Below are 16,035 nucleotides of genomic sequence, written 5' to 3' on the forward strand. Positions count from 1 at the left end.
AAATAGTAAGGGAAACAACCTGATTAAAAAACAATGGGTAAAAGATTTGACAGACATTTCACCTAAGAAGATACATGAATAGCAAATGAGCATCTGAAAAGTTGCTCAACATAATTAATCATTAGAAAAATGCAAAATAAAACTAGAGTGAGATGCTATTACATATGCACTAGAATGGCTAAACCTAAAGAGAAACACAAATACCAAATACCAAGTGTTGAAGGGAATGCAAAACAACTGGAAATCTCATATACTGCTGGTGGGAGCGCAAAATGGTATAGCCATTTTGGTAAACAGTTTGACAGTATCTTAAAAAGTTAAACATATACTTACCAATAACCCCACAATTCCACTCCTCAGTATGACAAAAGATATGTCCACGAAAAACCATGCAGACAAATAGTCACAGGAGTTTAATTTGTAATAGCCCAAACCTGAAAACTGCTCAAATGGCCACCAACCGATTAATGGATAAACGAATTTTGTTATATCCATTCTATTACCTAGTATACAACATTTAAAACTTAAGAACTATGGATACATATAACAACACTAATGAAGTTACAAAAAGAAAGAAGTGAGACATACAAAAAAGGTATGTATTGTATGATTCCAGTCACATAACACTCTAGAAAATGCAAAACTATACTGACAGAATGCAGATCTGTGGTTGGCAGGGACTTGCAGTGAGTGGGGTGAGGTATGTGACTGCAAAGAGGCAGGAAGGAACTTGATGAAATACCAAAAATGTTCTATCTCCTGATTTTGGTTATACCACTGTATGACTTTGGTACAATTCAGAGAACTCTCCTCTTACTTAAATTTTATCTAAATAAAAGTGATTAAAAATAAAGGAAAAAAACACATTTCCCCTGCATACCTCAAATTTATTTTGTAGGATCAAATGATATAGTCAAATTTAGCTGAAGTTGACACATGGTGATATTAAAAGCTTTCTTAAAGGCCATAAGAATCTGAATGACTATTTAACAATTTTACAGACCTCTCAGATATCACCACCCTCAAACTTGATTAGTTTGGTTAGTTCAAGCTTCAGTTCCTTACCTAATTAAAGTTAGTAACTACACACTGCTAAATCTAGTATGTCTTCCTGACAGAACAAATTATTTGTAGCAACTGAGGTCAAATCCTTCAATTTAAGATCTATCATTGAGTAAACGTCAGGAGTTAACAGGATAATTCCTAAATGCATAAAAGACCGTATCTATAGTTTACAAAATATGGTATTTATCCCTTCATAGCTTTCTTCTGCAGGAAATTATTTATAATATTGCCTGATGACTCACATGCACTACAGCTGAACTTTAGACTTTGCTATTTTATCAGACACAGATACCTTCTGACTTATTTACTAGAGTATTCTGTCATTTATCCCTGTTGCTTTTTTTTTTAATATAAGGAAAATTAACTTATGTTAAGTAAGAAAGAGTTCCTAAAACTGCTGAAGGAATATTATCCCTCAAGTAAATACTTTTCTCCACAATCTTAAGAAACAAGAATTAGGGAGAAGCAAAAGTGAAAATTACTAACTGGGGAAAAAACCACATCTGTGTCTAACCTTTTAAAGTCACTTTTATCAAAGCTTACGGTGGAATAAAAATTTTTTAAATATAGTTTCTACTTTAAATACAGGTGGAGGAAAAATCTTGTTCTTACTTGCAAACCAACCTTCATAACTTTGACACTAAAAATGTACAGTCCTATACACTGTATTTGAGATGATGAAAGCCCTGGTAGAACAATGAATTTCAAGAATTTCAAGAACTGTAGCAAACTGATTTTCTAACAACTGAAGTATTCTCTGAAATTATTTTCACCCCAACTTTTCACTTAGCTATCACCAAAGTAAGAAAATGTGGGTATTCAGATATAGAGGCTGGACTTTTTCCCTAGGAAAAGAAAAACGTAAACTTATGTGTTGTGTTTACAAGAAAATAGTTTGCCAGCAAGTTGCAGAAGATAGAAGAAAATGAGATAAAAAAGTAACAATTTTTTGAACCACAGGACAACATCTGTTCTTATTCTCTAGAGGCTACAAAACAAGAGAAAATCCTAAAGGCACTCTGCAAAAATATTTATATTGTTGGTAACTGAAGTCCATTCAAAGATCTGAAAAGAAGTTTTCTCCTAAAAAAAAACAAAAACTCTAAACTTTTTTAATTTGGAGACAGAAGTTAAATCTCAAATATAGAAATTTACCTTTTGTAGACAGATAATTGCCTTCAAACTGGAGATCTATCTAAAACTAGTGAAATTCATTACACAGGAATTGATAAAATCTTGTTAAATGAGCCTGACAAGTAATTATATTTGGTTGTATGACAAGAGGACAATACTACAGTCTGTGATATATGCCCTACCAACATTATAGTAACTTTATTCATAATGGCCAAAACTTGAGAGGCAACCAAGATGTCCCTCAGTAGTGAATGGCAGAATAAACTATGTTATGTCCAGACAATGGAATATTATTTAGTACCAAAAAGAAATGAGCTATCAAGTCATGAAAAGACATTTAAGGAATCTTAAAACCATATTACTTAGAGGAAGATGGCAACATGAAAAAGCTACATATTCTAGGGTAACATTCTGGAAAAGGCAAAACTATGGAGACAGTAAAAAGACAGTGGTTGCCAAGGGTTAGCAGCAAGGAAGGAAGGCAGAACACAGAGGATTTTTAGGAAGTGAAACTGTAGCATCATATTATGATACTATAATGGTGGATACTTGTCATTATACATTTTTTAAAACCTCACAGAATGTACAAAACCATTTACAAAAACAATGTAAACTATGGACTTTTGGTGACAATAATGGTGTCAATATAGGTTTACACATTGTAACAAATGTAGCACTCTGGTGCTAGATGCTGATAGTAGGGAGGCTGTACATGTGTAGTGGGTAGGGAGTAAACAGGAACTCTCTACTTTCCACTCACTTTTGCTGTGAACCTAAAACTGCTCTAAAAAATGAAGTCTATTTTTAAAAAAGATATAATTGACACTTTAGTTGGTTTTTAATATCTGGTTTGACGTTCTCTGCTTGGGGAGAAGATCAATATATACCTATCTTTGTAAAGAAATTATTATAATTAAATTGAATATGCAGTGTTTTCATTCTTCATTTTAAAGATAAATTTAAAAAAAGGGAAGTGAAATAAGTAGAGTTGGAACATTTCTAAAACTGGTTCAGAGCTTCTCTTTACACAAATTCTTACATTTTGGGAATGAGATGGTAGATGCACACTGGTTAAATGAACGTTGTTTAAAAACAGAATAGAATTTGGGGCGCCTGGGTGGTTCAGTTGGTTGAGTGTCCAACTCCTGGTTTTGGCTCAGGTCCTGATCTTATGGGTCAGGGGATCCAGCCCTGTGCTGGGTTCTGCACTCAGTGGGAGTCTGCTTGGATATTCTCTCCCTCTGCCCCTTCCCCCACTCACATGCTCTCTCTCTTTCAAATAAATAAATCTTTAAAAAACAAAAAACAGAATAGAATTTGATAACTCGAAAACATTCTTAGAAGTATTTGGTCAAAGCCCCTCATCTTATAAATAAGGAAAATGAGACTCAGAGAAGCTACATAATTCTTCCCAGGACCCCAAGACTATTTAAGACAGAAGGACTAGAACTTTGGTATTCTAAAGTTTCATGGCTCCTTTTTCATTATAATATCATTCAAGAAAACAAAATTGTGTTAGATTTCTTAAAGTTCAGAGAAGTAATTTTTTTTTCCTTCTTCCATTTTAAGAGGATATGAATCCAATTAGTGTATTTTTTGGCTGATAAGCACTCACTCAAGCTCTGCCCACTTACTCATTTATTCTGCCTGCTTGATTTTTCCCAGAGGTCATTTAAAAAGAAAATCATGTTTTCGTAATTCTAAGAGCCAAAGAAAATGTTTTACCATGAAAGTGAATATAAAACCCATGTGTGGGTTATTACTAAAGCAAGGGCTATGCTCCCCATCCCACTATTGTTAGTCAGAATTTAGAATCCTGCTCTACCTCTAACAGAGGTAAAAATCCACCCTTGGTGGGAGCAGCTGTGACTCTGTGAAAGCTGCTACAAATAACATGCTGGGAAATTCAGCAGGCACTGTTATTATATCCTGTTTATACTGTCATTTTTCCTATCAGTAGGATATTATTTATACAGACCCCACCCATGAACTTCTTGTTTATCTTATTATAGAAATCCTCCAAATTTATAAAAAGAAGTCTCTGTATTTGTTTCTGGAACAAGCACATGTGTTATAATTTTGCACCTCACTACACTTTATTTAGCATTTTCTTCTGTTATGCCTATTCTTTTTATCTCAAGGTTGATTTATTTCATTATTTCACATATTAGAGTTGAACTTAACTTTTTAAAAGACTCCATTATAGGACAGAGATTCTGGAGTGCCACATCTTAAACTTTATATCTGGGACAGATTTATCAGGTAGATATTCTTCTAAGATACACTTGACTAATTTGTTTAAAGGCAAAAACATGCCTATGTACTGAGATCAGGTACCCATAGTGAGTGAGTCCTAAATGCCTAGAAGGCTTCCTTACATAGGCTTCCTATACCAAGTATGCCAATTATGAGAGCCAGGCTTTATACTGGTTCGCACCAACTCACTATTCTGTAGCTTGATCTCTTTTCTAGAATGAAAAGCCCTGTCCCTGAGTCTAGCTTGATGGCTGGATGGGCCGGGTGAAAATGTAACATGATAATACATGAGAAATACATGAATTCACTAAGTTGATCAATGAGACAATGAAGCAATGTGGCTATAAATCATCTCACTCCCCTGCCTTATGTAAATAATTGAATTAAAGCAGATAAGAGTAAAATGGGATTCCTTAAGGGCAGAAACTCATGCAGCATTTGTTGAGCAAATAAATATTTCTGGAGAGGGAACGTCACTGGACAAAGTCATATTGGATAAATTTTCATGTGTATAGCTTGTGTTAGCCTCACTAAAATTCCCTTTACCCTACAAGACAGCGCTACAAGGCAGTTAGGTAAATATGAAATCTTCAGAGAGCATGTACAATGCTAGACTCTTTCAGGATGTATAAGAAAGATTGCTATATTTAAAGAACACTACTCTAAAATGCATAACTGAAATGAGGTATTTTATTATAATTTGCATCAAAGTCAGATGGGTTTCAAAAGCTACTATTTTAAAAGTCCAAGATGATTCAAGATTCAGAGTATTCAAGATCCTCAGAAATATTTCCACCTGGAAAAAAAAATCAACTCTATAATACTGTTCTATAACACTACAATTTTGTTCTTTTTTGTAGGCTGGCAAAATAGAAGATTGCTTCTAATCTTGGAGGCAAAGTAAAAGCCCTAAAAGACAACACTTCATCTTTTCATAGTGCACATCACTGGGTTTTGGTAAAACCCACTTAACTTGCCCCTATAGTGCCCTTAGCATATTCCTTAATCCTTGAAGATAAAGGTAAAAATTTATTTTAAATATTCTTTTGAAAATTACAAAAATTAAATTCACACATCATCCCTCTGTTTAAGATTTCTGTATGGAAGGATATGCCTTTTATTAAAATCTTTTACCATGAACAGAGGCATCATTTATAAAAATATATTACTAGTGTTATATATTATACACACATACATGTATTAAGATTGGCTGACCTTAGATTCTTGGGATGAAATTTAAGACTTCTGAAGTCTCAAGTTTCATTTTTAACCATATTGATGGTCAATAACAACCTTTTAGGTAAATTAGCTTTAATATATATCGATGTCTAGAGAATAGAAATGATATCTTAAAATTGGAAGGTACTATATGATCAGATCCAACTATTTCATTGTAGAGGTAAGAAAGTGAGGTCCAGAAGCTAAAAAGCCCAAAGTCACATCAGCTGCTAATGGCATGTTAAAAAAGGGTGGGAGGAGGAAAAATATAATTTTCATATCTATTAATGTGCAACATATAACAATGTATCAACTACAAAATGTAGTTACAAGAGTTTCTGGTTCCTCTCATGACTAGGGTATAGTTGATTTTATTAAGGTCTTATAAACCATTAATACCCAAGAAAGGAAGACTACATACCAACAAAGAAGACATGCTACCCCAAAATTTAGTAACTCTATAAAAAATGCAATCTGAATAGAGAATGATACATATACATCACATACTCAAGATGGGGCTGTGGTGGGGTGGGTAATAGGATGGGATATAAAGAACAAAGAGAAGACAATGATAACTCTTATCTTCTCAGTAATGGTTTGAGGAAAGCTTTCACATATAGAAAGGTGGTTAAAAAAAAAACAAAACTTCCTTTACTCTCATGAATCATTTTTTAATCGGTAAAATCAGGAATCAGGAGGACTGTAAAGCTTTTAAAAATATGAAATGTAAATAGCAATTGGATGTGCATGTGTCATGAGCTCTGTCACAATGACAAGAAAACCAGAGAACCCTTTTTTAGCCATAAAATGGGAAATTTTGTGCTTATCACAAATGCTATAAAATTTACTAGCACAAGTAAAAAAAAAAAAATCAGAAGTTCCATGACATCAGAGACAATGGGTTTTAAATCACAGGCATACATTATTATGCCTAAGTTGACAGGTCTGCACTGCAATGCAGAAATGCAAGCAATATTCCAACATCTGCACCAGAAGGCAGAGACTAGACATGATTCCAGAATAAAGGGCTCTTCAGCTCTTACCTGTTACCTGTGCAACAACTGCTTGGGAAATCCTCCGATTGGCAAGAAAGGCTTTGATTTCCTCTTTTATCACACTGCTGTCCCTCCTAACAAAAACAGAAGACAAGACCAACAATGTATGTTGAAGGTAGAAATCCTCATCTTTGCTAAGAAAGGTGAAGCAGAGAGGTGGGGAGAACATAGAAAGAAAGGACACAAAAATAAAGGTAAACAGACCAAGCTTGTGTGAAAATACGAAATTAAAACAAACCAAGAAACACCAAATATTCAAGTCCTAAAACATCACACCATCAGACAGACGCTTTAGTGAATACCACAGGAGATATAAGTCTCATACCAGAGGATGGTTAATCGCATGCTGTGTATAATTCATATTAGGAACAAGGCTGCCATATGGTATCTACTAAGTTTCATTACTGAGGAATGAATATACCTTACACAGACAGAAACCCTAGAAAAATAAATAGCAACAATAACAACAAAAATCAGTTGTGAGTAGATTGTGGGCTTGCAGGTTAACTCTATAACTACATAAATATTATGTCCAGTAATTTTAAAACCTTTGTTAAAGGAACAGAAATCATCATCATTCTTACAACTGCTAAAATATCAACCATTTTAAGAAATTTAATTTGCCTTCTTTTTCCTATTAAACCAAAAAAAATTTAAGCGAGATGAGGTGAATATATAATTTTAATATAAAAAAGGCAACTTATTCATTTCCTATTATATGTAATATATAGAATATTTAAAACTATGTTATATTTTGTCCTTGAGACTACATTATTATAGACCTAATTTTTCCTCCACTAGACAACAGCAAATTCTCAAAAGACTAGACATTCACTAGAATAACAATGAAAGGCAAGACTTCTATTTCTCCATCAGGACAAATACTTAAGTAAAACTTAAACCCTAAAACCAACCAATTTCTCTTTGAATACTTTATGTTCAAAAGGATTACGTAAGTAAAGCACTGATTTTTCATCAAGCTCAAAAGTAACACAGAAGAGCAGTTAATTTATAATTTCATATAGGGTCAGCAAACTATGGCTAAATCTGGTCTCCCATCTGTTTTTACACAACCTATGAGCTAAGAATGGTTTTCACAGATGAACACTTGCAATCATTACTTGGTGACAGAGAATACTAACTTTGAACATGAATTAAGCAAAGTATTATATCCTCCCCACCAAAAATTCTATTCTTCTCATTAGACCTATATTTTAAAAACTATATTCAATTACTATTATTCTATATTGAATTTTGTTAGTAAAAATTTGTGATCTTTTTGTTTTATCTTAGCTGTAAGTATGTGTATTATAACCTCAATTTTGCCTCTTGGCCACAAAGTGTAAAATGCTTACCATCTAGTCTTTTCCAGAAAAAGTTTGCTGACCCTTGATCTGAGACAAAGGGATCATGAAATCTTCGCAAATCATGTTGTAAATGAACCACAAACTTCTTACAGGAGCTCAAGTTTCTTTAAAGATTATTTGAAGCAACAAAAGAAAAGATCCTATCCAAAAAGAATCAGCTGTGATTTGAATTAGAGCAGATATTTTAGCCCCTTGGTGAGGAGTGGCAATACATTCTGTTGGTGGACTCCATGTTCCCTTTCAGGAATTCTGGAAAGGGGCAGAGAAGCGATAGTAGGGACAACCTTCAATCTGAAGCTCTACAGTATATTCCTGATCTACTGGTTGGAAATCCTAATCAAAAAGATTCTTAGAGAAAGAAAATAGTCAGCTGCCTAATCCAATATTTAAAATTTCTCATACTCGGGCGCCTGGGTGGCTCAGTTGGTTAAGCGACTGCCTTCGGCTCAGGTCATGATCCTGGAGTCCCGGGATCGAGTCCCACATCGGGCTCCCTGCTCAGCAGGGGGTCTGCTTCTCCCTCTGCCCTCTTCCCTCTCATGCTCTCTGTCTCTCATTCTCTCTCTCTCAAATAAATAAATAAAATCTTAAAAAAAAAAAAAAAGATTTAAAATTTCTCATACTCATCTAGATTCTGATCTAGATACCAGCTAGATTCTTTCCAAAACTTTCACTTGTTTATATTTGAAGTATTTCTTTGAAAAATATGCATTCTCATTTTATTAAAAAATTGTGTATCTGAAAGAAAAAGGCACAAATAAATACACTTTAAAGTCAAATAAAACAAACTGCTCAGTAAAATACAGGTAGTATAGGCCAAATGCTCTTAAATATCCACCAATAATTAGCTGAGCAAGAGATAACTTCAGCAGTATGAATTTCATTTGCTTTATGTAAATAAAACAACCAAATCATTCAGTTTCTGATACAACTTCAAAATTAATCTGAAAAAATTTAAATAAAGCACTGCATTGCAATATATAGAATATCCTTCTAAGAAAGTGAAAACCAAGTTTAAGAGAATATTTATTAAGGTTAAATAAAAAATGTGCTTTTGGGGAAAATGATTAAATGGTATTTTCTTGACTACTGATTTAAATTGGAATTTAAATCAATTTATCTTAAATCAAATTCACCTAGAGTAGACACTAAATCATAAAGAGGACATAACACTCAATTATTCCAATAGGAAATATCCAGTTTGTGAATTATTCACAGCTTTGCAGTATGATATTATCAAGGGCTGCATTGAGACAGAAGGAACTTCAGAAAGTCTGCAAAATAGCAGCAATTCACTTACCCTCTCATAGACTATATTTTTAGATACTTGGCAAGTTTGTAAGTATCCACGATGAGTAAAAAAAAATAATAACAAAACCTCTTTTGTCAGCTGCTTTACCAGAGAGAAGCTTTTTCAAATCAAAGAAAAACATAAGACTTAAAAAATAAGGTTATGCTTGGGCAAGTCATTTAATATAGCTGGACCCTGGTTTCATCATCTAGTAAAATGAGAACAATAAAACCCTCATCACAAGACTCTTAAAAATTTTTCTCCACACACTGAAATTAAATTTAAATGAAATATATATGAAATGTGTGCATATGTGTGTGTGTATAATAAATAAAATAAAAAATTCTTCAATGTAAAAATATTTGAAACTGTAAAAGCATTCAATAAACAATGACTATTATTTTATAAAACCCCAGAAAGAATTCCAGGTAAAGAAGAAACAAAATGATATGCTGTAACTACCTATGACTGAAGTAAACATCTGCATGAGGTACTTTAAGGCACCATGGAAAGATTTCTATGAAGTCAATTTAGACACAAGCAATGATGTGTCATCTAGTTATTTTCACTAGGTACACGTATCCCCTGCTTTCTGAAAGTTTGCATTACGCCACTCTGCTTTTATAAAAGACCAACATTAGTATGGTAACAGCATTTTTTTGTAAAAGTAAAAATCCCCTTCAGATTTCTTTCAGTTAGTGAAAACAGGTACTAATGGAGGCTTTCCTAAAAGTGAAGTGGTATATAACTCAAGCTTTCAGAAAATACAGAACCTGTATTTTCAAAATAGTAATGGTATTCAACTTTCACTTGTGTCCAGTTCTCTTGTGTATTTCAAAGACCTCCATTCTACAGGGTTAACTTGTTCTTTAAACTTTCAAATATCCCCCCTCATTCAGTCTCCTTTAACAAGTTGCCTCTCCTACTGTCCACATCGTAACTCTGTGAAATGACCAGTTTCTTGGTGTGAAAACTCCTTCATTTACTCCAAATCTATTTTCATATACTCTCCTACTACTTACTTTCTCCCTTTATTTGAAGTTTTTCATCCTCTTTAAAAAGAATGAATCCCTTTTCTTCACTTCTCTTTTTTCTGAGTACTAATTTTTTCAAGTTTTTATTTTAATCACCCAGCACTCATCACAATTCACTTCTTATAAAATCTCACATTCCTCATGATTTGTATTCCTCAAGTCTTATGAAATTAAAGTGAAACACAAGTTGATCTTTCTTTGATTCCATAGCTTACTTCCAAGATAAGCTACCAGTCTATTTGCATCAAACCACTTAAAATCCATGTCATCTCCTCCTACCACCTTTTCCAAATCACAGCCATGTTGAATTCTTCTCTCTGGGTGCTTTCCACATGAAGATAAAATTCTTCCTTTCCATCCTCCATTACCATTATTTTTATAACTTGCATTTTTACTACACTATAATATTAAACTTTCCATTGTTATCTACAGACCTTTCTTAATATCCAAATGAATTAATCAGTAATGCCTCTTTGTAGAATCACCCTTTCTTTAAGACACAATTTAACTGTCATCTATTCAGAGAAGTTCTCCCTGATCCTCACAGCTAAAAAAGATCTCCTTCTTCTAATAACTAACTTTATCATTTCAATTATACTACTCACATGCTAATATATTACATGATATTCTATATTATAGTTGTTCCGATCTGGTCTTATCGCTCCTACTAGACTGAAATCTTTTAGCACAAAGATTGTGTCTTATTCATCGTGGGGTTTGCATATAATAGAGCTTAATTTGTTTAATGAATGAACAAATTTGTAGCTGAAGATAAAAGGTTGTAAAATGGCAAACCTGATCTAGATAATTTAGAAAACAGCTCTAAATTCTTAATCTCAAATATGTTTAAGCTTCCCAAATCAGAATGGAAAAAGTTATTTATGCTAGCTCAAAATGGCAATCCTTCCATTTCTGGAACAAAGACTATTAAAGAGTACATGTTTAAAAGTTGTATGCTTTAAGATCTTCCATATCCTCTCAGTTGATATATACTATACATTCTTTAGGACTCCTTAAAGGCAGCCATCTATCTCAAAGACTTCCAGAGATGGAGCAATACCTACAAAGACAGACTATATCACAGATGGGAAAATACAATTACATACAAATTCTTTAACTTTTGAATAAGAACCTGCTCCCTTTCATTTCTACTCAGGGAGATAAAGCATAATTTAAAATTTTTAAAAGAAAAGCTACTCTATATGTATACACAACATTGTAACTGAATTTAGGAAATACGTATCCCTAAATCACCGATTGTTAGGGATCTAGTCAAGCATTCGGAATAAAGTCCTGGATCTTACATAAAATACAAACAGTCATAAAATTTAGTACATAGGTAGTTAAGAATAACAACTTAATACATGGCATTGTTTATGAATTCCTGATAAGCCTCATTTCAACTGTTATTTTATAATATACATGAAAGAACAGATCTACACTATAATATTAACAAATGTATATATATACCGATATATAAATATGTATGTTAATAGATGCATTTTAAAAATACTAATATGTGAAATGGGTTTTCACTCTAGCTCTTGGCTTTAAAGTCCTTCCTAAAATGTTATATATTCAATAATTTGTTGAGAACTCACTATCTGGTTTCTTTTTTTTTCACCCCAATCAATTAAAAAAATGGGAAAAGTAGCAGTTTCTCTCTTTCTGATTCTTTAAGTTGATCAGGTGTACAGTTATAAGTTAATTTCTTTTTTTTTTTAAGATTTTATTTATTCATTTGACAGAGATAGATACAGCGAGAGAGGGAACAGGAGCAGGGGGAGTGGGAGAGGGAGAAGCAGGATTCCTGCAGAGCGAGGAGCCGGATGCGGGGCTTGATCCCAGGACCCTGGGATCATGACCTGAGCCGAAGGCAGACACTTAACGACTGAGCCACCAGGCGCCCCTATAAGTTAATTTCTATAAAAAATTTCCTTTGTGTACCTTGAAATTAGTAGGTATTAACTCAATGGGTTGTGATTTGAAAAATATTAACTTATGATTGAGTGCTATGGAGCATGCAAGATATGACTTATATATGATTATCTAGAAAAGGAGGCAGGAAGGCATTCAGGTACCCATTCTCCCCACTTACAGCCCACCAAATCTAACCCACTACAATATCATAGTGTTGAGTGATTAGAGAGGGCAGTACAGTCCTATGTGGCACAGGATACTCAGAAAAATTCACTGCTCAAAAATTTCTCTAACATTCTACCAAATAAAGATTCATCTGGTTAGTAACTGATTTGAAGTGGCAAATACCATGTGACGGTAGAGGGAGGGAGGAACAACAGCCCATTAAGGCATTCACAACTTTCACTTGTGTTACATCAACCACTGTTCTTAAAATCTTATTGAAATCTACAGATATGAAAAACTTATTTACAGAGGCAACAGATACCAGAGACATGGTAATAAAGACATAGGTTAGAATTCAGGCTCTGCCACTTAATATTTAAAATTTCTTGGGTCAGTTATTTAAATTTTATGAATCTCAATTTCTCTGCTGTACCTCATACACAGCATGGTTATAATGATTAAAAGTGAGAACAGTCATGCAATAAACTTCTCCCTCTGACCTAAGGATTGTTATTATGTGCAAACTTGAGAAAAATAAGAGGTGGGCACAAAGGAGGAATGCAGGTGTGGGTGAGGACACAATGGCAGAGAACCACAGAGAGCCAGAAGGTTCAATGAGACCCTTAGATGACTAGAGAACCGAAGTAGTAGTTCATAGAAAGAAGCAGAGAATAGGGTAAAGATAAAGTAGCCTAACTATGCAACAAGTGGCAGTAAATTAAATGCTGGTAACAATGCAAAAACATGTATATTTTTAATGATAAAACTTGAATGTGTGTTAATTGTGGGATTTAACTACAAATCCTAATCATTGCTAAATAGGTTTTCTGTTTATTTTGAGAACATAGTTGTATTACAACATTATGCCAATGTAAGAGCTAGTAGTTACGTTTTTAGACCCTTGTAGTCAAATTTTAGACCTTGGCCAATCTTCAGAGCCTTTTGTTAACAAGAAAGTTTCCCCAAATTTTGTGGTAGTCTAATACACATTTGGGAATTAATTGTTATGTTAAAAGCTTATTAAAACTGATTAATGACAGCAACAGTATAAATTTTATTGTTGATTCCTCTCTACTCAGGATAATTAAAAGCTAACCTTGTCATATTTCAATGACTTAAGTAACTTCTACTTGCTGCAATGGTTCTCCCTCTCAATCATGACAATGATACACATGTTAAATTCAAAAGGAACATCTGAACTGTGGCCAGCTGCTTTAACAAGTGAAAATGAATTCAAAACCAAACTGATCTCTTATATTTTTAAGTTTTTTTTTTTTTTTAAGTTTATTTATTTATTTGACAGACACACAGCAAGAGAGAAAACACAAGCAGGGGGAGTGGAAGTAACAGGGTTCTATGGCTGCTCTATGAAACTATTCATTACAGGAATTACATTGGAATCTAGATGCAATAGTCCATTTAGTTCACAATTCCATATAAGGCAGTGCTACCCTAAAAATAAAGTTGGGACAGTTTATTTAAAAGATTTTACCACTGTGGTACTATAGAATAGATCTTCCATATACAGTATTAAGTCACCATTATACTATCTTTAGTCTTAAAATCCTTAGGAAGAACTATAACTCATAATTATAGGTTCTAACTTTATTCTGACCAATTTGTGCTACAGCTTCTTTATCTACTGTAACTAATCTACCTGCAGGCTTTCCTCCTACTACAGTAGTGATAATCTATTGAAAATAATGCTTTTATGTCTATTCCTACAGACCTGTAAAAAATCCTTAATGCCAATCAAATTAAACATAAACTACTTGTGTGGAACTCAGATATTCCCAAACCTGTACTGCATCCTAATATAATATTCTTATTACCATCGTCTAGCCCATGCAACCTTTATAAAACTAAACATGCCTTGCCTTCTCTACCTTTTACTATTCCCTTAACTTTAAATAAAGTTCCTATATTTCAAAACAAAAGCTATCCTTTTAGATTTAGCTCAAATTCATCCATTCACTTAACACATTAAACCCTTAGCATGTGCCAAGGACAATTCTAGATCCTGGAAACAACATTCAAAATCACATGATTACTGGCCTCAAAGTGTTCCAGGTCCAGTGTGAAGCCCTTCCTAATTACCTCTTTTGAAAGTGGACTTCTTTTCTCAGTGTTTAAAACAACAAAGGCTTACACTTACCTTGTAATAGATAATGTATGTGTGTGTGTGTGTGGCATCTATTAAATTAGAACTTTTAGCTTCTTAGGGGTAGAAACCATGTCTATTTTTCTTCCTAAGAACACAGCTTTTTATATAATAGGTGCTCAAAATTATTTTGTTGTGGTATGTTAGAGTGAAAAACTAAGTGTACAAATTCTGTATCATGATAAAATCATCTTATCAGAAAACTCTAAGGATTAGAATGTGTTAACAATTCAGAAAATTCAGATGTTAGCAATTAGTACTATAAAGAGAAGGCTAACTTCTGCTTTGATAAACAGAATGGAAAAGGCTGTTATCAAGCAGCAAAGAGGGCTAAGGTAGAGAAGACAAAATTTGAATTAAAATCATAAAATTTGAAAATATTTTCTTTCATCTCCAAGGGGAGGAGGGGGAAATCATAGTTCCTATAGGTAAGTAGCTGAAATACAGTATATTACTCAAAACCAATCTAAGAACATAGACATTTTGGGGACTCTGAGTAAGCAAAAGAACTAACCTCATTAATTCCTCCACTTTATCATCTACATCTAGGTCCTCTTCTGAGGCTTCAAAACTGTAAGACCTCTGACCCATGCTGTTTGCATGGTAGCGAGTGGGTGACATCTTTCCATTGGACGTGGATAATCGCTCATTATTCTCCCTCCCATTTTGATTGGTAGTGCAAGGCTGTGGGGAGGTATCATAACTGTTGCTAGGAGATGGGGACATTCCAGAATGCTGGGTCTGTGTGGAAGCTGTAGCTGTAGAGGAAGATGCTGGAACATTGTTGGTACTATTTCCATAAGAACTTCCTCCATAGCTGGACCTTCTTCCAAACTTGTCACTATGCTCTTGATCAAGACGGTCCAAAGTTTCCAAGGCGTGGAGAATTTCATGTTTAGTCATTCCAGTACGCCGAAGGCGCTGAAGGAGATCTATCTGCTCTATGGTAAATCTGGGTTCATCTGTATAGTGAGACATGGTTTCCAGCAAACTAAAAAAAAAAAAAAAAAAAAAATCCTTTTATTTACAACATGTACCAAAGAACATATCATTATAGAGAATGCTCAGGAGATGATGCAAAATATTTCTACATCAATTTCTTTACTGAAAATGATTAACACATTATTATTATAACAGTTATTATCACTCCATGCTAAAATGTTTTTTGTCATGGCAAATGGATTGGTACAGTTACTGAGTTTATTAGGTGTAACACAAAACCCAATTTCATATGGCATACAATTTACACTTTCCTCAATTTGGTAAATATCTGAACCAAAATTTCAGTTATGGCAATAATACCAAACAACAGATTACATACATACACTTTTTGTCCTAGCCCATTTGTGATTATTCACAGGTGTTTTTT

At 33.7% G+C, this 16,035-nt stretch overlaps 1 protein-coding gene across 12 annotated transcripts in view; it reads right to left on the bottom strand.

Moving 5' to 3' along the window:
* HMBOX1 (homeobox containing 1) overlaps positions 1 to 16,035 on the bottom strand; it is a 213,612-nt gene that overhangs the window by 98,286 nt on the left and 99,291 nt on the right. For all 12 annotated transcript variants that reach the window (XM_045880089.2, XM_045880094.2, XM_045880091.2 and 9 more), the window contains 2 exons: positions 15,181 to 15,657; positions 6,717 to 6,802 (listed from right to left, as the gene is read on the bottom strand). In XM_045880089.2, the coding sequence (XP_045736045.1) occupies positions 6,717 to 6,802; positions 15,181 to 15,657 (563 nt within the window). The remainder of the gene's footprint in view (positions 1 to 6,716; positions 6,803 to 15,180; positions 15,658 to 16,035) is intronic.

This window comes from Mirounga angustirostris, unplaced genomic scaffold (assembly GCF_029215605.1).
Source record: "Mirounga angustirostris isolate CCGP_5_RB_7025 unplaced genomic scaffold, mMirAng1.0.hap1 SCAF_2, whole genome shotgun sequence".
Taxonomy (NCBI): Eukaryota; Metazoa; Chordata; class Mammalia; order Carnivora; family Phocidae; genus Mirounga; species Mirounga angustirostris.